The sequence below is a fragment of the Pogona vitticeps genome, chromosome 11 (genome assembly GCF_051106095.1).
Source record: "Pogona vitticeps strain Pit_001003342236 chromosome 11, PviZW2.1, whole genome shotgun sequence".
Lineage (NCBI taxonomy): Eukaryota > Metazoa > Chordata > Lepidosauria > Squamata > Agamidae > Pogona > Pogona vitticeps.
Window position 1 is genome coordinate 5,962,426 of NC_135793.1, and position 24,243 is coordinate 5,986,668.

A 24,243-nucleotide genomic window follows, 5' to 3' on the forward strand; every position below is an offset into this window, starting at 1 on the left:
TGAAGGTTGTTCTTCCTAATGTTTCTCCAGTCTCTGTGGCCAGCATCTTCAGAGGACTGGAGTTGGAACTCTGTCCATGCTCTGTTCATGGACAGAGTTCCTACTCCACTCCTCTGAAGTCCTCCAGTCCCCTGTGCATGGACAGAGTTCCTACTCCAGTCCTCTGAAGATGCTGGCCACAGAGACTGGCGAAACGTCAGGAAGAACAACCTTCAGAACATGGCCAAAGAGCCTGAAAAACCCACAACAACCATCATATCTAAGTCCTCGGTACGTCCAAAATTCTGGAAGCATGGCATATAATCTTTATTGTTATGGAGGGGACACAGAGGGGGTAGAGAGGTGTGTGGCAACCACATCTTTATATTAATTGAAACCAGATTCTGGTCTAATTTTCAGCTGCTAAACGCATACTTGCTTAGCTATTATGGCATGACATTCAGGATGTTTGGACTGCACCAATTGTTGTGTAGTTCTCGTCACATTTAAAAATCTGCAGTTAATATTATATTTAGGAAGTGCAACAAGAGATTGGAAATTAGCATTTAAAAAAAAAATCTAATTCATCCCTTCCCCCCCCTCTTTGTTTTGAAGGGGCTAGAGTATAACTCAGTTACTCCATGACTGAGAAGAGCCCAACTGCAATGCCATGAAGGGTAAATTTCATTTCCTTTGTGCTATAACTGCAATTTTCTTAGATACTTTTATGATTACGAGCTGCTTTGCCACTTGGGTATGCTTTATGCCACGGGTCAGCAGTCTGTAACATTTTGATGGCTTTCTTGACTAAGACACTGAAAGACCATTGTTGCTTTTGGATGATGGGAAAGGCAAGTCTCGTTTTCTAGAAGTCATAGCTGTGCGAGTAGCCCACCGATTTGTCAGGAGTGGTGCTGAAACTGGAACACATTCCTTCTCAAAAGAAACTTCTTAAGCCTGGAGTAAAAGGCTTTCGCTTTGAATACAGGCAGTGGAAAAAACAGGCTTGTGTGTTTGTGGAAGGCAAAATAAGAAATGTATGCAGGTCTCATCCTTCTTCCTGACTGGGGTCTTGTGTGACTCTCCAGAAATGCAGGGTTCTTTTGTCGTTCGGCTTCTGATACGATCTCTCGGAGTCTTCCCTGCGAGCAACGGGGATAACAAGACGGCTGGCTCCAGCAAATCTGTTGGCTCTCCCGCTCTGCATCTCTCTCTCTCTCTCTTTCTTCCTCTGTTTAGTTCCTGGATCACTTGTTGGCTGGCATAGAAGATATATCAGGACACTGGGGGCAGTATTATTGGAAAGACAAGTAAGGATTTGTTAGAAACACCGGTCTTGACATGTGTAAAGAGGGAAAACAACATCTCGCCAGTCTGATTTTTTGTTTTCCATAAAGTTCCCTCAAGGGATGGTTCCTTTTCATCTGTTACAGCAGATCCTTGTTGCACAACAACAACAACAACAAAACCATCTCTTCCCACTCCCCCCTTTCCTTGAAGCAGAAAGGATAGGATTAGGATTGTTTGGAAGCTTTTATCTATCTATCTATCTATCTATCTATCTATCTATCTATCTATCTATCTATCTATCTATCTATCTATCTATCTATCTATCTATCTATCTATCTATCTATCTATCTATCTATCTATCTATCTATCTATCTATCTATCTATCTATCTATCTATCTATCTATCTATCTATCTATCTATCTATCTATCTATCTATCTATCTATCACCCCATTAGTGCAGTGCACTTGCTCTGGGCAATTCACAGTAAAATAAAAGTATAGCACTCATGAAGCAAAGGACGATGACAACAGATAGATACGCAGCACACGAACCCACTCCGAGACGCACACGTTACGAGCTGAAATGCGTAGGACAAATAGAGAGCAGCAGAGAGACACAGCAGGCCAAGTCGCCAAAATAGCTCTCTCTGTAAAGCAGAGTCTTCAAAAGACATTTAAATGTTGGATGGGAGGGAGGGAGGCAGGCAAAGCTCCGCCAGGAGTTGATTCCAAAGTGTGTGTTTGGGGGGGGACACCACAGAGAAGGCCCTGCTTCTAATAGCTGATCTTCCTGGCCTGGGAGGACCTAGTGTAGCGGGTAGATGATCTTGGGGAAAGATGCTCCAACACGTAGTGTGGTCCCAAACCCTGGAGGGTTCAATTTCCCCTTCTTTGAAAGGCAAGGTACCATTCTTTGGTGCACAAGGCCTTCTGGCTCTTAGAATACGATGTACAGCGGATCCATCAAAGGAAGGATCAGGAAAAGAGCATGACTTTAACAACCTTAGAAAGACTAGAGGATTATTATAGATAAGCTTCTGTCACACTCTGATGATATAGCCGTGACTTCCTTCAGACTTCATAGCATCCACCTGTGCTTTGACTTGGAGTGATCCATCCTGTCCTTTTTTAGAGCGCCCCTGCTCCTTTTTGGCACAGCACTAGGACCACAGATTTTAGAGTGATTCGGAGCACTCCTAACTAGCCAGTTCCACGGCCCATATAGATGATTATTTCACAGCAATATAGATTTGTGGGTGTTATCTGCGGTGACAACCCTGTGGTGGATTGTGGCATTGAAAGGGGTAATGGAGAATTCATCTCACCTATATTTTCATCTACTGTACCATTTAATTATTTTTTTGTATGTATTTTCCTATTGATGCAGCGCTATGCTAGATAAAGGAGATACATCGGTGGTATTAGATGTACCATGCTAGGTAGATACACTGCTGTTTCACTATGTCGTTTGCTTTAATAATAATAATAAAAAGGGAAGTCTCTGCAACCCACCGAATGGGTTGGGAAGAGGAGTGTCATTAATCAAAAAGAGGACAAATTGGGGCAATCTAAGGACCTGTCTAGACTCTACTCATGGAAGGAAAAATCCTCAGTCGGTGTGAATGGAAGGATCACTTGAGTGAGAGATTAAACAAATTACACTAAATATACTGTATGAACATTTTAAGCACGAACCAGACTTTGGGCAGCTTCTGTCTCTGGAGATGCCCAAAGTCTGGTTTTAATATCTACTAGAAGTAGATTTCCTGGAAGCTAATGTGCTGTAGATGTCCATTCAAACACAGGTCACCCCTAAAATATTCTGTTTTTGATGAGGATGGACAAATATAAACATTGTTGAACTGTGACATATCAGAGGCCATTGCTGGCTAGGACAGATGGATGCTGCAGTTCAACAACAGTGCCTCTGGCTTCCACCACTAAAATGAGCAGCCCATTTGCTGGTGATGCCAGGGTGCCCCTCTTGCCAAGTATCCTCAGCCCTGCCCCCAGGAATTCTTCAAGATCTTAGGTCTTTTCCATCACCGGTTGTCTAAGTCAGTGGTTCCCAAACTTGGGTCCTCAGATGCTCTTTGACTATAAGTCCCAGAACCCTTCACCATGACCTGTACTGGCCAGGATTTCTGGGAGTTGTTGTCTAAGAACATCTGGGGACCCTAGGCTGGTACCCACGGGTCTCAAGTATTCACTGAAGATTCTGGGACTCAGTCAGGGATGTTCTGCTGGTAACGCGAGGTACGATTCTCCAGATGCTGGTGGACGTCAACTCTGAGCATTCTTCACGAGCTGTAATTCAACCACATTATGGAGGGCCATGCCTTTGCCCTGTCTTTGGATCACCTCCATTTCTCTTAAGATAACCTCCCTGAGAGTGAAGCAGGAATAGGGAAGGAAGGAATCCTGTTTGTTTGTTTTGCTCAACCCTAAAGAGTCGTTTGCTTGTTCCCGGGCAGATTGGAGTACTTTAACAGCAAATACCTGCAGAAGTTTTTACTCCGGGAATACGCGCAACCCAAGTCAAGCATTGTGCTCCTTTATGAGAAACTGGAGAGGAAGCACGCCATCGAGTTAGCAGAAGCAGGCCAACTCATTTATGGGCCGTCCCATAATCCACTGCTGTAAGTCTGACTTTATTCCTTTGCTGAGCGTTGCACTCTAGAATTGGACACGAACCGGACCGCAAAGCAGAAAAAAAAAAACAACGAATCGAGCTGGTTCGTGGTTTGCCTTTGAGGATCCTTGTTTTGCTGAGATGAAATAAAGCACCGAACTTTTTTTATCCCCTCGGCGCTTTGTTTCGCTCGGCAAAAGGGGATGCCTACCTGCCCCCTTCCCGCTGCTCCTGTTGCCCCCCAACTCGATCATCCTCCACTGCTGACATCCTCCAGGGCAGCCGGTCCAGCCTCCCTTCCTGGGGCTAAACCTGCTGCTTCTGCTCATGCGCCCACCGTCCAACAGATAGGCGAGCTCATGCGCGGGGGTGTCGGTCTTGGTTCCTAGTGATTCTCTTCCTCACCACGGACTGGAGTTCCTTCTTCTGAAACTCTTCCATCTTTTTCTCCCCACAGCCACCCGGACAAACCTGCCACCTCTGTCAACGAATCGGACACTCTCAGTCTCGATGTGGTGGACGATATTCAGAAGATTTTGGAGAGGAACCTTTACAAAACAAGGAGGACGGTGAGATCTTTCTTCAGCTGATTGTGAATGGATAATGGATGTCCTGAACAACCGCCGGGTAAAATGGTCCATGGTTTTCTACTCCAAGCTGGGACAGGAACCAATGCAGTACTGGGGAGTTCTGGTTTTAAAAAGGGGAGGTTTCTAGGAATTTAGTTAGCATTCTGCTAACTAAGGCAGGAAAATATAAGGGGTGTGTGTGTGTGTGTGGGGGAAAACAGAAATGTGGAGAGATCAGTTCAGTTTCACATCCTCTCTGATTTGCACACAACGCTAGCACTTTGTATGGTAAACATCACTGTAGGAGCATTTAAAGTAGAAACAGGGTATCTTTACTTACAGCAACCATCTGTAGTTACAGTCAGAGGAAAAAAAGAAGAATGCAATCTCTAGCAATCAGGAGCTGCTCTATGCTTGTTGCTTGATGGTTAGAGGAAGAAGGAGGGACTATCAACTAAACAATGGGAGAAAAAAAGGCAAAAGGGTGCTAGAGCTTGCCTCAAATGTTAAAAGTAGGGAGAGCTTTACCAATCACATTAGTGGCCAAGGACAGTCACATTAGGCTATAAAGGCCACTGATACCGAGTATTAATGCATGCAAGCTATATCTGGTCCCACCTAATGCTAGATTATACTCTCTTGGTACCTGCCCAGTGGGAAGTCGCTTGCTAAGTTAAAGGGGAGAAAGAGGATCCCCCTGTCTTAGATGAAAGTAGAATTTGGATCAGCTATGTTCCCTAGGACCAAAAGACAATTGAAGGATGGCTGAGACCCAAAACGATTAACGTGTCCTTCCCCTTTGCTCGCCTTGGACCTGACCAGGTGCCGGCCTACAACAGGCATACCCTTCCTCCCGGAGAAAACGAACCCGTAGAACAAGCCAAGCAGATTTTGATCCTGAGACACAAGAGCTGGCAGATACACATGAACAGCAGCGACTCGGACCACTTGAGCAAAGAGGTAAGCGGGCCGCCGGCGGGCACGGCCAGGGATCTGAGCCAGGCTGAGATCAGGGAGCGTGGACTGAGTCGTCTGGACCTCCGAGGCTCTAAATGTCTCATACGGATCGCCTGTTTGGCAGGAGAAGAATCTCATGCTCCTGGCAGCCCATTCCATGTAGGCCGAATCGGGACTGTATAAATTGCCTAACAAACCTTGTAAGACCGTGTGTGAAGAATTGTTTCCAGTCTGTGTCCTCCTTCGAGTGTGCTATATGCCCCCCCCCGTTGAGAATGGCTTCTCTACAGAGTTGGAATGATGGATTTTTGGATGACTTTTTTTTTGAGAATAATCAGTGATCATTGCCTGTGCTCATTGGAGTAATTTTGGTTATTGCAGGAACATACACATGCCCTGTTTTATCTTTGGTGGTCTGGGTTAGTAGTTTGGAACCTTTAGTCTTTCCGATGTTTTGATCATGAACGTTTGGGACCCCGTGACCATAGGGCCTCGGTTTTACTTGCAGGGGCTTCTGGAAGTGGAAGTCTAAAGGATTTGGAGGGCTAAAGCTAGAGAACTACGATTCCATGTGATCCATGAGCAGAGCCTTAGTGTACAATATATGGCAGAGTTGTGGATGTCTGGTTAAAACCCCTTTGTGCTACGCAGCAGAAGTACAGAGGAGAATAGCTTCAAGTTCCCAGATGGTCCACCCCTTTCTCATTCACTTGCACTTACTGTCTCCCTAACTCACTCTGAGACATTAGTAGTAGAAAGAATAAATAGGTTTCATGACTTACAGCTGGGAACAGCAGATCGCAAGGTAACAAATTGACAAAGATAGGGAAAAGAACATTGAGCAGAGAGTCCGGGTTGCCTTTGAATTTGAATGCAGATGTTGTATCTACAGCATGACTTAAGCATATGATGGTCACTTGAGTATTAGAGCTGTTTAGTGGAGGAAAAGCACGCTCTGACATCCTCATTTTCTCAGGCGAATAAGTATAATTGAACAGATGAGAGTTCTGCCATGTCAGGCCTTATTTGTCATCTCAATTGGTAGGATCCAGATACAGTGGTGCCCCGCATAGCGACGTTAATCCATTCCAAGATTAACGTTGCTATCCGGATTGTCGCTATGCGGGGGGGGGGGGGAACCCATAGGAACACATTAAACTCCTATTGGGGAAAAACTCACCGCTATGCAGGGAATCCTCCATCCGGCCGCCATTTTTGCTGCCCGGTAAGCGAGGGCATGGCGCGAAAACGCTGGGGCAGCCATTTTGTTGACCCAGCGGCCATTTTGGAACTGCCGATCAGCTGTTTGTAAAACATCGCAATGCGAAGATCGGTAAGCAAAACACTTACTGATCATCGCAATGTGATGTTTTCCCTATCTAAAACATCGCAATGCGATCGTATTAGCGATTGCAAAAAACACATTGCTATGTGGATTCGTTGTTAAATGGTGCGCTCGTTAAGCGAGGCACCACTGTACACACCTTGCTGAGAAGAAAGCCAAACAGAAACCATTAATGTACAGTGGATTTCTCATCCTAACTCTTTGCCCTGTCATATGTAGAATTTTATTCTTCATTTGACCACAAGGTGGAGGTATTACAATTATGCTTGCAAGAGCAAAAGGAAAGGGAACTTTGAAAAATCTTGTGGAAATTCAGGTTAGAGGTAAAGTAATAAGCAAATCAATTACAAATCAAGGATGCTCATGAGGAAGAATGGATGGAGAATTTAGGAAGAAAAAAAATCACCTCTGAGAAATTCTGGAGATTTTCTTTCCCTCGCCAAAATTTAGAAAAACAATCCCTCGGAATGTATTTTACCACCAATAGGATACAGGATTTGAAAAAGTGCGCAGATATAACTTTGGTTGCTTTGGGATATCATTATATAAACCATGGTCAGTCATGATAGCAGCGAACCTACCTTTTCCTTAGCTAGGCCTAGCTGTGCCTAAGCTTCCTCTTCCTGCCCCAGTGCTAGCTGGGAGCTTTCTTTCTGAAAAGGAAGCTGAACTGAAGCTAGGCCTAGTGAAACCTCAAAGCCTACTAATTAGGGTTTTCTCCAAGGTTTGTCACATTGGGGCGTTTGCAAAGTATCTGCAAGATAAGCAGAACTCAAAAGAATAGAGAATTACAGTGTTTGCAGTCTAGGGAATTCCAGACCCTCGTCTCTTAAAAGTAGACCTTCTCTGGATGACTTTTTTCGCCTTGTCCAAGAACGAGGGGGAACAGAAAGAGAGGTTTTGCTGCTTAGGAACGCCGTTCAAAATGTCATTCGGAAGCTTATTTTGGAAGACCTTCTCAGGAGTCTTTCAACTTCTGTACGACGACAAACTCGTACGATGGTTACAACGGTGACAACGCTGATAAACAATGGGGAAGGGAGCGAGGTCCCTTGTTCCAACGGGAAAGGAACAAAGCAAAATAAAATTCTGAACGGGGATCCAGAGTTATTTGGCAGCCCAAGCTTGGGAGCCTGAGGTGCCAGATCACACCTCCATCCGTGGCCAACACTCCGCTTCAGAAACACAGGAGATATTCAAGCTTTCCATGTGCAGACAGGAGTTTTTTTTTGGGGGGGGTATGAAGATTAGCCAAAGGACGTGAGTGCTCATTAGCATGAGTCTCTTTACCTCACAAGTCCTCTCCTGGTGACTTGGTCCAGAGCCAAGGAACACCTCTGCGTACAGTGGCCAAGATCCCCCCCCCCCATTCCACACCGTTGGCAGGCGTGCAGCTTTCCAGATTAGGTTGGGCAGCTGTGGCTAAGGTAGATTGGACGTCTTTGCATCGAGTTAAAAAAACACACCACACCACACACCTATCTCTAAATTACATTTCTCTCCTTCTCTTTAAGCTGCCACGTGCAGGCTTTGTGTATTTTTAGAAAACCACTTTCTTATCTTGGAGAGAGGAAAAAAACAAGTGGGAACGGAGCGGTTGGAAGAATTGCAAATGGTTGTTTGTATCATCCGTTTAGCAGCAATTTTAAGACAATTGCCGGCGATTATAGTTGGAAGGGACTTCATAAACCACCCGGTTCGGTCCCTCTGCCAGAAGCAAGACTGCTTTCCAAAGCTATCTTTGTTGAACATTCATGTCCAGCCATTACAGAGAGGTGACTATATTTGTGCCTTACCTCGGGAGAAAAAAGGTGTGTGTCTGATTGCACCCCAAAGGGTCACTTGGATGGTAAAGCTGTCCCTTAGAGTGACCCCTTCTGTCCATCAGGGAAGTGCTCCAGCCTGGTTCCCAAAATTAGTTGCCCTGCTGGGGGACCGAAAAGGTCCAGGTCGGACCTCGATTGGGGCCAGGCTAGAGTGCGATTCACCCATACATCACATGATCTCTCGGAAGCCTAGAACTATAGGATAATTGAGTTGGAAGGGGCCTATAAGGCTATCCACTCCACCCCCTTGCTTAAGGCAGGAATCCAAGTCAAAGGAGATCTGACGAATGGTGATCCCATTTTCTCTTGAACGCTTCCAACATCGGAGCGCTCCCCGCCTCCTGAGGTCATGGGTTCCGTTGTCATACTGCTCTAACAGTTAAGACGGTTCTCCTGATTTACAGCCTAAATCCGGCTTGCCTGTAGTTTGAGCCCATTATTATGTGTCCTGCACTCTGGGATGGTCCAGAACAGCTCCTGTCCCTCCTCTGTAGGACTGCCTTTCCAGTATTTGAAAAGTGCTGTCTTCTCTTCCTTCTGTCTTTTTTCTCTCTCTCAAGGCTTAACATGCCCTGTCCTTTCCGTCTTTCTTCCTAGGGCTTGGTTTCCAGTCCCCTGATCCCTTTTGTAGCCCTCCTCTTAATTGGCCCCAGTTTGTTGGCAATCTTTGTAAAGTGCAGTGTTCAGAACTGGACACAGTGCTCTGGATGAGGCCTAAGCGGTGTTGAATAGAAGGGGAGGGGGAAGTAGCTTGTACTGGGCTGCACCACAAGGAGTCGAAAAGATGAGCTATAGGCCCGTACCTTTACATCCTCCATTCATCTGATGGATGGTCTGTTATAGGGCAGGTTGGCTGTCTCATGGGATTTGATATTCTTGGAAGTAGAATTCCTATCTCCTCTGAACTGGTGGGAAGAAACGTACAGTGGTGCCTCGCCTGACGAGGATAATTCATTCCATTCAAATCGCTGTTAAGTGAAATCCTTGTCAAGCGAAACAAAAAAGCCAATTGAAATGCATTGAAAACCAGTTCAAAGCGTTCAATGGGCGAAATACCTCAGCGTCCAGTGAAGATCCTCCATAGGGTGGCCATTTTCCCGGTGCCTGTAATGTGAGGAATCCGTCCTAAAGCACAGCGGGGAGCCATTTTGCACAGCGGGTGGCCAATTTGAACCCCGACGATCAGCTGTATTTGATCATCGTAAAGCGAAAAATCGGTTCCTGAAGCAGGGAACCGATCGTCGTAAATCAGAAAAACCCCATTGAATCATTATTTAGCAATCGCAATAGCAAAAAACTAATCATCAAGCAATTTCCTCATCTAACAAGGTAATCGTCAAGCGAGGCACCACTATACTTCGCTTTGAGAATTCAGACATCTGTTGGGTTTATGGGGTGTTTTGAAAAATAATATTAATAATGTGCTGTCAACTCAATTCTGACTTAGGATGAACTTTTTCAGGGTTTTCTAGCTAGAGAATGCCCCAAACTGGTTTCCCATTCCCTTCATCTGGGGCCTTCCTGGGACTGTGCAGCTGGCCCAAGGCTACACAGGTTGGCTCTTCTGTGGGGAGGTGTAGTGAGGAATCACTCTCTCAACCTCTGGCTCTGCAGTGAGATGCTTTAACTGCTGAGCTAAGGGGCACAAAACTATGCACACTTTAACAAAAAATTCAAATAACTAGAAGACATAAGAGTGGGGGGGAAAACTTTAAGATTCTTCAGTTCATGTGTAATAATGTGTGAATTAAGTAAAATGGATGTGCAAATTTATGAACTAGGAAAACAGGTAAACAAATGATCGCAGGAGGAAGAACATATACAAAAATGTAAATTTCAAAAATGTAAACATGGGGCCAGGGACGAAGAACAATTTTAGTAACCTGGTATGGAAGACAGGAAGAAAATGGAGGTGGTATTTAGGGAAACATGAAAAAAAAATTAAGATTTCACATCATAATTGGGCCATGATATTTTAACTACAAAAGGCCCAGTTCCATGGATTGCAACGATTATACCTATTAGCCAGTGACCCCACTCTTTGCAACTTTGGATGGTCTTGCTGGTAGCCAGATCATGTACTTTTGGCTTCAGTTATCCAGCCCAGTTATTTTAAAATTATTTCATGATGCTCTTTCTTTACTGCAGAAAGCTGACTCCGCTTCCTTGGATGGTGGAACTCCTCCTGGACCTAGGTTGTGCAGGTCCCTTACTGGTAGGTTGGAAAAAAATTGGGGCATGATTCCCCAGAGGCAATGAATGAATACCATATTTTTCCATGTATAAGACTATACTTTTCTCTAAAACCTTTAGACTAAAAATTAAGGGTCGTCTTATACACAGAAGTAAGCTGAGGAGAGAACAAAAAAAATGGAGGGGAAATCAGGGATCAAAGCGATCCTGCAATGCTTTGATCCCTTTCCCCTTATACTTGCTAAGCCCCACTTAGATTTCTTAATTTTGGATAAGAAAAGTGGGGGCGTCTTATACACAGAAAAATGCGGTAAATTAGCAATTGTGTTCAGATTTTGTGTATCTGATGGATGAATTAAGTTTCACAAATGATTTACAGTTACAAAGGCTCACCAAGTTAAAAGCATGTACAGTACGACCCCATTATCCATGGGATCAGTATTTGCTGATTCACTTACTCATGGTCTGAAAATATTAAAAATATTAAAAGAAAAATCCTAGAAAAAAATATGAAATACATAAATATGAAGTTATCAGAACTGGCCACTGGAGGGAGCCAGAGACCATGCCATGTATAACATTTGCCATTAAAATAGAGTTCGCTATAATCTATGTTTTTCAGCATCTGTGTGGGTAGGTGGACTTGGAACCTGTTCCTCCCCGGATATGAGGTTCTACTGTACTTTAATGCACATCTAACGTAAATATATATGAAAATGTCCTCATTTCTCAGACAACTGAATTATTCTGGTTTGCTGTTGAGTCTAAGATACCAGTTGGGTCCTTACCCTTGGCACCATAGATTTTATCTAATGGGTCATAGGAATCCAGAAAAGAGCCTTTGCAGGAATTTGGCAGCTTAGAGGGGTTGGTATTGAAATGGTGCTTGCATTTCACCTTGCTCCAACTTACAACAATGCCTGTCAGTCACAGATCTTGTCTTGTCTTTACAGCCAAGCATTCCAGAGAAGCACCGAATATAAAATCGAACCGCTCCAGATCCGTTGGTTTTATCATTCCTCTGCAGCAGGCCGCTCCCCAGTGGATTAATGACCAAGAAACCAGTAAAAGTCCCATTTCGGAGGAGAAGTGACACCCGTGGATTGGTTTTTCCATTGTACTCTTCCCCCCCCTTTCTGTTTTGATCCTATAGATCAGTGGTTCCCAACTTTGAGTCTACCAGATGTTCTTGGATTACAACTCTCAGAAATCCTGGCCAGAATAGCTTGTGGTGAAGGCTTCTGGGAATTGAAGTCCAAAAACATCTGGGGGTGCAAGGCTGGGAATCATTGGTATAAATTATAGGAAGTGTTGGATGTGTGTGGTCAATTCTCATCTACTGTCAAAAATGCTCTGGGAAAACAGGAAAACCCCTTTATCCATGGGATCAGTATCCATGGTCTGAAAATATTAAAATATTAAATCCTAAAAACATGAGATATCAGATGAAGTGGACTTCTTCATGAACAAAAACCACCATGTTTTTGTCTTTTTTTAAAAAAACTTTTATTTCTATTTTTCTTTTACCAGCAATGCTTTCACAGACTAACATGGCTACCCCTTCTACAACTAAAAGCATGTATTTCTAAAGATGAAAGTACTAAAACTGGCCACTAGATGGAGCGAGAGATCATGCTATTGTATAGTGTTCACTAGAGGAATATATTTCTACAGTGTCATTACCAGAACTGGCCACTAGATGGAGCCAGAGACCAAGTTATGTATAATGTTCATTTGTAACCATTCCCCACCCCATTGTATACTGAAATCATGGTGCACATATGTTCATGAAATATGTTTAGTCTGCTCTGGGTCTGAATTCAAATTATTTTTAAAAAAACAATTGGCAGACATACTGTTCATTGCAAGTACATTTTACAAGAATTGTGGGGTTTGGAAACGTTACTTTTTTTTTGAATGACAGTTCTGAGAACTCTCTAGCCAACTATTGTCAGCAGGAAATTCTAGGACCTGCACAAAATTTTTTAACTCTGCCGAGTCCTCCTTGAGATTCGAGACAGTACAGCTGAGGTATAGTCCAGCTAGAATTATACCTGTCCACAGGCCAAGTGTTTTTATAACAAAATCTTCCTCCAGGTCAGAGATACTTATGGGAAAAGAAGTTCCACAATGCAGTCATCTGCATATTTATTCTTATTGAGGTCAATGGGATTTATTTTCTGGGTGCTCTGTGATGATCTAGCTTCAGAGGCAGAGGTCTTCTTTTGTGTACAATAGCATGCCCCCCCATCCTCAGGATCAGTATCCGCTGGCTTAAAAATACTAAATAACTCCCCCCAAGAAATATTTATGTTTATCTCTAGGATGTATTTACTAAATGTGGCCACTAGAGGGACTATGCAATGTATAGAGCTCGATATTTCTGTGTTTCCTAGCATCTGGGGGGGCGGGGCTTGGAAGCGATCCCCCACGGATACTGCAGTCCTCACTGTACAGGTGTGTATTAGAAATGCAGGTGCAATGAGAGGGAACGTTTGAACTTACATGAAGAGCAATAGTGTTACTGTTATAATAATTTTATAAAGCAACCACACTGATTTTTTTTCTGATTATGATGATCACATGGCTACATTCTAGCGGTGTACTTTTGCACCAAATGTGGGCAGGTATACAACTCCATTTATCACGGGACGCATGGAAACACCATCCTGGTTATAGGATGGAACAAGGAGAAGGTGTGGTGAGTGGCCAGTAGGGGGCAGAAGAGAGGAATTGGACTAAGCGCTGTTTTCTCTGTCATCTGTCCGTTGAGTTGGGTTTTACAGGAGTAGGGGCAGTGTGTCAGATCTACACCGAGGAGCCCGGGGTCAACAAAAACGTCTCTGAGGACGAGGATCTGCGGGCCAGTAACCTTTGCAACCGGGTGATAAGATGGGCTTCCGTCTTAGCTCGGTTTGTATATTTATAAATAAACTCAAATTTTGCCCAAACCACCTCTGGTTCTAGTCCTCTTTCCTTCTGAAGGCAACCGGAAATGGGCCGGTTGTGCTGAGGCATCAGCAAAAACTCATTTCGACCCGGGACACAATCATCCGGAAAGGATCTGATGGGAGTTGTAGTCCCACACCAGGGAGACACGAGTTGCCCACCCATATGCCTGTACATGATTTACGATCATGCGAACGGCCAGCTTTAGGCTTTTCTTGGCCCCAGAATCCAGGGCTGAGTTGCTGTGCAGACCACATTCGTTGCCCGGCCTTAATGCCTCAGCTGTTTTCGGCCCCAGGTCATTTGCTTTTCATAGCCGTCTCCTCAGTGCCCTGTGAAATGAACACCGGGCACGCCGCGGTGCCAGTCCTCTGTGTCTTAAAATAGAGCCTCTTCTCTCCAGGCTCCCCTCCCCTCCTGCCTCTCGGTCTTCATATCCCAACACCGTTCCCTACCTTGGCTCTTTTGCGAAGATTCGCGCTCCCTTCTCATTCTTGGTCTTTCAACCATGAAGGTCAAAATCGCTGCCTTTTTAGCCGGGATTCTAGGAGTTCTCGGCGTCCTTCTCTTTCTGATGTCCTTCGGGACGGATTACTGGCTCCTGGCAATGGAGACTTGTGGGGGATTTGAACCCGAGAACGTCACGCGTCCGAACAAGGAGGTAATGAAATGACGATACCGAGAAATCGTTTGGCGAATGTGCACCTGTCCCATTAAGAACTGTCGTTAGTGGGAAAATATTGCTGGAAAGGCATGGAAAATTAGGAGGTTGTGATTTTAACTAAGGCACAACTGTGTATGCCTCTGTGAGCTATTCAGATTTAATTAACTCTTAAATATCCTGTGGTTGTTGCCTTAAGAAAGAAGAGAAAGACTTCTCTTCCTGTCTTTTCCTATTTGCGTGCAGATTGTTTGATTAATCAATCAATCAATCAACGAACACCCATATAATTAATCAACTACCATGTTTCTAACTGGGTGATATCCTGATTAAGGGCGAGAAGCTGAAGTAAATATTTTCCTCACTTCGAGGTGCCTTTGGCAATCGGCTAAGGCCACAACCCTGTCTGTACTTGTATCATCATCATCACCACACCACCATCAGAGCTACAAAAAAAGCGGCAATATTAGGAACAACATACACACACTGTGTCGGTATTTAACAGATACTTAGGTTTTTGGTTAAAACTTGTACCTGTTATGTAATACCAGCCAATGTTTTAATAATGTTAATTGACTGTGTCTGGTATTTTTTACTACTACTGCTACTGTTATTGATGATGATGATGATGATGATGATGATGATGATGATGATGATGATGATGATGTGCCATTGGGACAGTTCTGACTTATGGCAGCTCGCCTTTGAGTTTTCTAGGCAAGCATTACTCAGAGAGGGCTTACCATTCTCTTCTCCTGGGGGCCCTGTGGAGTTGTCTAGGGTGGCCCCAAGGCTACGTAGGCTGGCTCTTTCCCCAGGAGGCACAGTGGGGGAATGGAACCCTTGACTTCTGGTTCCACAGCCAGGTACCAAACTCTTTGAGCTACCCAGCCAGCTGCCTGTACTTCCTTCAGTCCCATTGCAAATGAAAGACTCTCTCCATATATAAAGCTGGGCAAATAAATGATTGGCCTCTGAGGTTGTAGGCATTCTGGTATGCGAGCGTGGCTTCTCCTGGTGGACCTTCTCTCTCCATTGTGTCTTCAGGAGTAACCATCACGTCTCTTCTGAGATCTGTTTACTTTTTCTTTTGGCTTTGAAGCAACCTTCGAAGACAGGACACTTTGGACCACGGATTCCTGACCTTGGGTTCCCCAGATGTTCTTAGACTACAACTCCCAGAAGCCCTTGCTAGAGGCGAAGGCTTCTGAGAGTTGCAGTCCAAGAACATCTGGGGACCCAAGGTTGGGAACCACATCTTTGGACTGTCCTCTGACAGCCTTTCAAGCACAGCAGTGTCCTTGGTTGAATAAGACTCTCAGGTTCTTTCCAAACATTTGGGAAGGATCCAGAAGATGATTACTGGAGCTCTGTAACCAATAAATGGGCTTTGGGTGGATGTTTTTGAACTGTTGCCTGCCTTCATGATGATATACTTTCAAGAGTCAAGGAGCCTTTTGGATACAGTCTGCATTTTGGACAGGGTGCGGGTGACCATACTGCTGCTAAAGGTCTAGGAAATGAAAATTCCTCCATGATTCTTCAAGTCTGTGAATCTCTTTGAAGCAGTTATTGCAATCCCACCAACACTTGTTTTTATTTTGGATGATTTCCTACTCCTAGGTTACAGGCAGCTGCCTTCCAGAATTTGCCTTTAAGTGCCGGAGAGAATCCGAAACGTTATGTTTTATGCAAACACACACAACACCGAGTTTATATACGAGTTATGTAAAATATTTTTACCCCACCTCCCTCCTTAAAAAGGACCCAGAGTGACTTACATTATTAAAAGGCAACAATTAAAAGCTAAAAACAATAATTATACAAAGGCGGCTTGCATAATTAAAAGGGTATGACATCATCTTATGGATTTATTGATTGATCTAAGGGTTGTGTATCATCATTTTTACTGTCTCTCAATAGTCACACCTATTGTTATTTAATATATTGTGTGAGCCATTCTGGACATGATTAGTGGAAAAGTGGAACACAAATAAATACTGGATGACCACAAGGGCGACGCTGCCACTAAATATAATAAAATAGCTTCTGTACTAAATTGGATGATAATGAAATGTCATGATTTCCACGATGCTTCTGAATATTTCCTTGTTGCTTAAAAAACGCACACAATAGGATGGGAGGGAAGACTGGAAAGAAGACGCAGGAATCCTTACTTTTCACCACGAAGGTTTCTTCTGGCGGTGCTGGTTTTTTGGTGAAGGCTACAAGGAAACCATCTGGAACTTCTGGTTTAGTGAGTAAAGAAGGGAGCTGGAACAAAATATCAAGGTGTATCTTCACCGGCTAACCTGCTCAATTCAGTTATTAGTCCCAATTATAATCATTTATTATATGGGTTATTTACTGTATTTTTCCGCGTATAAGACACCCCCACTTTCTCAAAGCGCTGCAGGATCGCTTTGATCCCTGCTTTCCTCTCCATTTGTTTTTGTTCTCTCTACAGCTTACTTCCGTGTATAAGATGACCCTCAATTTTTAGTCTAAAGATTTTAAACAAAAGTATAGTCTTATATACAGAAAAACACGGTACAGTATTTAAAATTTTTTACCCCACTTTTCTCCTTATAAGGACCCAAGGAGGCTTAGAAGAATTAAGACTTAATAATAATAACAACAACTTGATTCTAACTTATAACAACTTTTTCCAGAGCTCTAGGCACAGAGTATGTAGAAGTAGTTTACTACTCCCTTCTTTTGGGGGCACTAGGGGACCAGGTTGTTTGCTAAAGACCACACAGGCTGGCTCTTCTCTCAGGAGGCACACTGAGTAATTGTACTCTTGACCCCTGGCTCCTTAGACATACTGAGCTATCCAGCCAGCTAACTCCATAGACCCATTGCATACACATGACTTGTTAAATGTTTAGGAAAATGATTTTGGATGCAGTCCTCCAAATTTCTGGTTTTGGAAATGGGCAACATGGGCTTGAAATCTTGTTGCTTAGTGCAGCGAGTCACAACTAGAATAGGTCCATTGAATCAGTGGAACTTACAGGTGAATGAACCGTTTGATAGCTCAGTGGTTTAGGTCTCAGAACTAGAGGTAGGGAATTTGATTCTCCTACCGGTTCTCCTAGACAAGGGCCGGACTTGACCATCTCATAGAGTCCCTTCCAGCTCTGCAATTTTAAAATGAATTGACCCATCAAATCACCACTGATTCAATGGGCCTACTTTAGTTGCAATGCACTATGTAACTCAGCAGGATTTCAGCCATTATGATTGTGTTTCCAGATTCAGTGTATCTTTCTTTTTACGCTATATCCCTTGGGACACTCAATAGGTGTGTGTAAAATCGTAGCCCATGCCTTCTAATGGCCTTATCTTGCATTTCCACTACGAGCTGATAAAGTGCAGATAATTCTGGGTTGTAGCATTAATACAATAATGGGGGCCATCCAACCCTAATTATTATAATGCGTTGTATAACAGGATATTACCTTAAGTCAAATGATCAAATTAAACATTGCGTGAAACACATTCCCCCAGCACCAGATAGACTTGATAACCACCAGATCTTTTATTACTTTTGGTGTCTGCATTAATGAGACCAATCACAGCAAATTCATTTTGCTGGTTTTTTTTTTTTTTTGCCCATGCAATAATTAATGCAGTAGAAATTTCATTAGTCACTTAGCAAGAGCGAATGTCCATTTATTATGAAGTGCCCCCATTCTGTGGGAAACATTTTAAAGTAAAGTGGATAATCATTAATTAATTTGTTTAACATTCATCCTATTGCTGTTCATCACGATAAGCCTCAGTGGCATTAATATTGATGGCACACCTTGGCAGTAACGATCCCTCTGCTTCCTGAGAAGGATGTTGTTGAGAACTACTACCGTAATAAGATCATTTAAAAACAACAACAACAACTAAACAATAGTAGCAAAATGGAGGCAACCAGAAATCAAAGTAGAGTGAATGGTGGCCAATATATAGGGAAAGAGATGGAAATACAGTCCCTTCATAAACAACTTGAAACAACAAGAAGTCCTATAATTCTCAATTCTTGGGGTTTTACCTGACAGATACCTTGCAGAGACTTAACTGTGGCTCACCTGGGAGAAAGGCCTAGACTGCTAGGCTTTGAAGCTGAGCTAGGCCAAGCTCCTCTCAAGCTTCCTGTTCGAAAAAGAAAGCTCCCCAGCTACAACTGGGATAAGCACAGGACAAGGGGGCCTAGCTCGGCCTCAAAGCCTTCCAGTCTAGGCCTTTCTCCCAGGTGAGCCGCATTTAGGTGTCTATAAGGTGCCTGTCTGTTGGACAGAATTTTGAGAGTGGAGAATCATGGGAATTATGAAGAATTGCCCTTTTCCAGCTGTGTGCCCATCTCTATTTATAACCGATCTTAAGCCACGTACTATAATGATATAGAGGTGCTCAGATGTACCTTGGCCGGTGAGAAAAGACAACGCTGTGGGTGAGCGAGGAGTAGACTCATAGCCAGTTCCAATTTCCAGGACTAACTGTAAGCAAGGAGGCAGGGAGAGGGCTGGAGGGGGCAGACTGGAGGGCTGAGCCTTGGGGAGACCTCACTAGCTATAATAGACTAGTCTCCTTTTTCATCCGTTTGTATGGGAAGACCCAGCCAACTGAAGCTCCCCTCTCTGCTTTGTTTCTTCTCCAGCTAGCCAAGCCCATCCTAAACATTGCATTCATGGCTACCTCTTCCCTATGCCGATCGCACTAGGACCGCACCCACATCCCTCCTATGATGCAACTGCAGGTATGTATGTTCACATTAAATTGAAAGTAATGCATGCAGAGGAGAAGGGGACGACCGAGGACGAGATGGTTGGACAGGGTCATCGAAGCGACCAACATGAATTTGACCCAACTCCAGGAGGCAGTGCAAGACGGGAGGGCCTGGCGTGCTCTGGTCCATGGGGGTCACAAAGAGTCAGACACGACTTAACGACTAAACCACAACAATGCATGCCTTAAAGCGGAGGGCATTGTTGAAATGTCCACAGCAAGAAGCTTTGCTAGACCAGAAAATGACAATGGGAAGATTCTTCCATCTTTCTTGGTTGGAAGCGCAATGTCAGGGCAAACATTGACCCTGCCAGCTTATGTGGTGGATCACAAAGGAGGAGCTGGTTTAGTGCCCCTTTCTTCTGTGTAACCCTGGGCAAGCTTTTTGCTGCTTACCCAAGGCTACCCAGGCTGGCTCTTCTCTTGGGAGGCCCATAGTGGGGGAAATCGAACGCCCAAACTCTGGCTCCACAACCAGAGACCTAAACCCCTGTGCTCTCCATCAGTTCATTGATATCCCGTCTGGCCGATGTGAGTTGTGACAGACTAAGCGAAGCAGTGGGATTTTTTATGCCAAGAAGACCCCTTTGAATAAAAGGGTGTTCCTTTGTAAAATAAGCAGTGGCTGCCCCATTTCAGCCTTTGTGCCTCCATCATGGCTGTAGCACACCATGGCTACCACACAACATTAAACCACAAGTATCCGTTGGCCTCGGAAAGCACTGATATAAGCGCTCTCTGAGGCAGTGGTTCCGTAAACCTGACAAAAAGCACTTCCAGGGGGTGGGCGGCCATCTTAGGACTTCTTAATTCTGTCTTCCCACTGCCCCATGGTGATCAATGAAACCTGGAATGTCACGCACCGCCATTTTCCATACTCTTCTGAACACAGGGTTAATTAGGCATGTTTACCCATCATTCCCCTCAACTTTCTTCTCTTCTGCTTGCACAGTGTACCGGGGCTTCTGGACAGCATTCATTGTGCTGGGCGTGACTGCTAGCCTTGTTGGGGGATTCCTCTTGGTGTGCGGCGTGCCCTTTGTCAACGCACGGTTCTACAAAGTGGGAGGCGGATTCCTTCTGGCTGCAGGTAAGCCTCCAGTTCATTAAGGCCAGATATAGCAAATTCTGAAGATGCAGCTTCAGTATTACTGGTTGAAATTCTGCCACTTACTTAGGATGTGACTTTAAGATGTGCTGTGCTGTAAGTTAATACATCTCCATAGACAGCTTGCCCAAGGTCACACAGGCTGGTTCTTCTCCCTGGAGACACAGAGGGAACTGAACGCCCAACCTTTAGCTCTGCAGCCAGAAATCTAACTCACTGAGCTATTCAGCCAGCTACATATTTAGTTAATTAGTATGAAATCTTCACTAGAGCCAATGTGGTTGATTCGATAGCTTGTTGGACCAGGACTGAACAGACCGGGGTTCAAATTCACTGCAAGGGTGAACATTGTCTTTAGCATTTTACCTACCTTGGAAACTCTGTTTAGCTTGCCCTAGTTGGGAGTAATTTAGCACCATGTAACAACAACGCAAACCCTCATTTGCTCATGGCCAGCTCCAGGGTTGATGTGTCTTAAGTCCTCTTGTGTGTCCATGAGATTTCTGTTAAGTGGGGTTATTTGGTAGAGGTGGGCAACAGAAGCATTATAGCTGGCAACATCTTGGAGTAATACTATATTGGGTTGCCGTGGCCAGTTTTGAATGGATGGTGATGTTCAAAAATGTGGGAAACTGTGTTGATCCATGTCAACAAAGCAGGTCTAATGATCTTCTCTCCAACAGAAGCAGGCTGTCTGTAAAAGTAACATTTCTTAATTGACTGTGCAAAATCAAGGAATCCGAAATACTTTGTATTAGATCAAGATCATATGCTCTTGTTTACGAGAAAAGCCACTTGTTTTCCAGGTATTCAGAGTTCTATATGGCCATGGCTATAATCTGCCCATGTATCATGCATATTTATTCTTATGAAACATTAAGAAAGATGTCAACATCTCATGATATTTTATTAGATTTTGTAGATAAGAGATAAAAAAGGAGGTTCGTTTCCCCCATAATTTTCAAATTATGGACAAGTTTTGTAATTTCTAAGGAGAGTTTGGAGTTCACCCCCCTGGTTGCGATAATTAGCCAGTGAAGTTTCACAAGGCTGTGGGGGGAGCAGGAAAGGACCAATCTGTTCAGTAAACAGAATTTAGTGAACAATTTAGTTGAAACGAAAGTGTGACCTTCACTTGAACAACAAGATGGAAGTCAGCAGTACAGTCAACCTCTGGATAATCATCATAAGATTCTAAAGGAGGAAGGTTGCTCATAACATGATTCTTCTGCCGTTTACATCTCCCCCAAATACATCATTCATTAACTGATGATGAAATGAATCTTGGCCCTTCATAAATGGAAGTGGAGGAGTTCTGAGACAATGAAGGGGAAATTTACTTTTTACCACAGATCCTTTTAAGGAGAAAGGCAGGGTGAACATATTTTAAATAAATAAATATTGATTCTCTGCCTTTTGGCTAAGATCAAGGGTGGTGTGGTTAGTTACTATTGATACCAGTTTAACTGACACCACTAAGAATTAAGGAGGAACATCCGCCATAACTGGTAGATAGCTCAGTGGGTTTGGGTCTCTGCCTGTGGAGTCAGAGGTTGGGAGTTTGATTCCCCCCACTTTTCTAGAATTTTATGATTGTCAATCGAAACATCAACACTACCCTGCTTATCAAATACCTAGGTAATATTACAAAGATGGGCAGCCGTACTGACCTCGACCCCTCAAACAACCTGGAAAGGGAACTTTCCCTTCACAATTCCCATTTGCTCTTGTATTTAAAACTTATTTAAAAGCAAATGAGAGAAACTTTCTAATTCCTTATGGAATATTCTGAATGTCTCAAAAGCCACACGGTCACTGGTATTTAATGAAAGGGGATCTGATGGACAAACTAATCACAGCATATGCAGAATGAGTTATAATATTTGTCATTCAATTTGATCTGAGAAGTGACATTTTCCTCCCAGAAAGATGCTTTACCTCACAAGCATTATATATATTCTTTCTCTTTTCTTTCTTAAACAGGAGTTCTGTTTGCCTTGCTTCTTCTGATGTTTGTAATGTGGAAGGAATTTGCTGCCGATCTCCCTAAATACATCCTCTTGGAAAGAAGTGAAAGATGTATGAATGACACTCCTGTAAATGTTTATTACGGGTGGTCCTTCCTGTTTGCTGCTGCTGGGCTTCCCTTAGTGCTAATGTCTGGACTTCTCTTCTACCTTGTTGGTCACACTATCCTGAAGGAACTGGAATAAAAGAAGTGGCACCAAACATTCAGGAGGGAAATGTTCTATCTGGAACCAGAGCGGTACATCTTTGCCGTCTGGACAGTATCTGTAGAAGTATTGGTACTCGTCCTAATACTCATATTAGTCCAAGTATGCTATAAAATAACGGTGGGAGGATCATTTTAGCGGGGAATGTAGTGTTAGCTACAGAGCTGACCCATTTTCATACATTAATTTTTTAAAAAAAAATGCCGAAGGACAAAGAATCTGGGAAACTGCAGTTTCTTCAAGAAATCTTGGAAAATGTATCTCTGTGAGGGTACCCCGGATATTGCAGTTCTGGGAAAACAGGGAGGAGTCATTTTAAAAATTTCCTGCAAAAATACGGTTGTGCCTTCAATATATTATATTAAACATCAGTTATAAATATTCAGCTTCAAGTCCCAACTGACTTTGTTCCTTGTTAAAGGCAATCAAATATGGCTGGAATGATGTATAACATTAGCTCTATTTGTAAATGCTAATTAAAATTTTTTTTTAAAAAAAGAAGTAACTGTAATTAGCATTAAAGGATAGCTGTCAATCTGTCTTTTAAATATTTTACACTTGATGTGCTCAGAAGATTTTTTTTGCTTTTTTAATGGGGTGTTTTCTTTGTTTTACATATTTGTAAAGAATCCTAAATTTCAACACATCCTTTGATTACAGTCAATCAAACAAGCAAACATGGAGGCTTAGGGTCTTGTTTTGTTTCCTAGTGTTTAAAAGCCGCCTTGAGTTCTTTTTAAGAAGAAAGGCAGGATAAAAATATTTTAAATCAAACCAAGTTAAAAAAAATAAGTAAATAAGATAAAAGCTCCCTCTTTTCTCTCCAGCTACACTTTTGCTTCTGTCAACTCCTGTTGATCTCTTGAACCTGCACACAAGATGGCCTGAATTGACCCTAGCACAATCTTAAAGTATTTACTATTGTTATGTCACAGCCAATGTATGGTGACCCTAACGGGGCTTTTAAAGTATGTGAGATGGCTTCACCACTTCTACACACCCCCATGAATTTCCATGGCTAAGAAGGGATTTGAATCCAGATCTCCTGTGTTCTAATCTATCACTCTATCCACTGTACCACACTGGCTCACAGAACTCATATTATAGCAATATATCTGCATTAATAATGATAATTGTGTGCCATGAAGACAATTTCAATTTACTGTATTGGTGACCCTTTTCAGGATTTCCAAGATAGGGAATACTCATACGTTGTTCCCTGTTGCTGCAAATTTCACAATTTGAGTCCCAAATTTCACAAAATTGTGTCCCAAATTGCTGCATATTTTCACAATTTGAGTCTCAAATTTCACAAATTTCACAATTAGAGTTCCAAATCTCACAAATTTCACAATTTGAGTGCCACATTTCACAAAATTGAGTCCCAAATTGTGGCAAATTTCACATTGTCCCAAATTTCACAAAAGTGTGTCCCAAATTGCTGCATATTTTCACAATTTGAGTCCCAAATTTCACAAATTTCATAGAGCCCCAAATTTCACAAATTTCACAATTAGAGTCCCAAATTTCACAAATTTCACAATTTGCGTCCCGAATTTCACAAATTTCACAATGTTAGAGTCCCAATGTTAGAGTCTCTCCAGGAAGGTTGCAGCCATGTCGTTGTTGGCATGCCTGCTGAGAAAAGAGGTTTACTCACCCAGAACATCCAGTGTGACAAGATGCAAGTCCAGATGCAGTCAAGAGAAAGCGTAGGG

The 24,243-nt window shown here is 43.3% G+C and overlaps 2 protein-coding genes across 2 annotated transcripts in view; both read left to right on the forward strand.

The window, feature by feature from the left end:
• The window catches only part of LOC110086650 (sodium/hydrogen exchanger 2), a 27,551-nt gene extending 14,464 nt beyond the window's left edge, over positions 1–13,087 (forward strand). Inside the window, exons 7-12 of the mRNA XM_072981229.2 lie at positions 1,219–1,289; positions 3,744–3,908; positions 4,359–4,470; positions 5,293–5,430; positions 10,747–10,813; positions 11,745–13,087. Of these exons, the coding sequence (XP_072837330.2) occupies positions 1,219–1,289; positions 3,744–3,908; positions 4,359–4,470; positions 5,293–5,430; positions 10,747–10,813; positions 11,745–11,884 (693 nt within the window). The 3' untranslated portion in view covers positions 11,885–13,087. The remainder of the gene's footprint in view (positions 1–1,218; positions 1,290–3,743; positions 3,909–4,358; positions 4,471–5,292; positions 5,431–10,746; positions 10,814–11,744) is intronic.
• LOC110086637 (transmembrane protein 182) lies at positions 12,026–23,532 on the forward strand. Its single transcript, XM_020807697.3, has 5 exons — positions 12,026–14,401; positions 16,538–16,658; positions 19,056–19,154; positions 20,136–20,273; positions 22,275–23,532. Exons 1-5 carry the CDS (start codon positions 14,249–14,251, stop codon positions 22,502–22,504), a joined length of 741 nt encoding a protein of 246 aa, XP_020663356.3. The 5' UTR covers positions 12,026–14,248; the 3' UTR covers positions 22,505–23,532.
• The last annotated feature ends 711 nt before the right edge of the window (positions 23,533–24,243 follow it).

What these genes read in the sequence shown, in the direction of transcription:
- LOC110086637 (XM_020807697.3), top strand. Translation starts at nt 14,249, where the DNA reads ATGAAGGTCAAAATCGCTGCCTTTTTAGCCGGGATTCTAGGAGTTCTC. An exon ending in TCACGCGTCCGAACAAGGAG is followed by an intron (nt 14,402 to 16,537) that starts GTAATGAAATGA and finishes CGCACACAATAG; the next exon opens with GATGGGAGGGAAGACTGGAA. An exon ending in CTCCTATGATGCAACTGCAG is followed by an intron (nt 19,155 to 20,135) that starts GTATGTATGTTC and finishes CTGCTTGCACAG; the next exon opens with TGTACCGGGGCTTCTGGACA.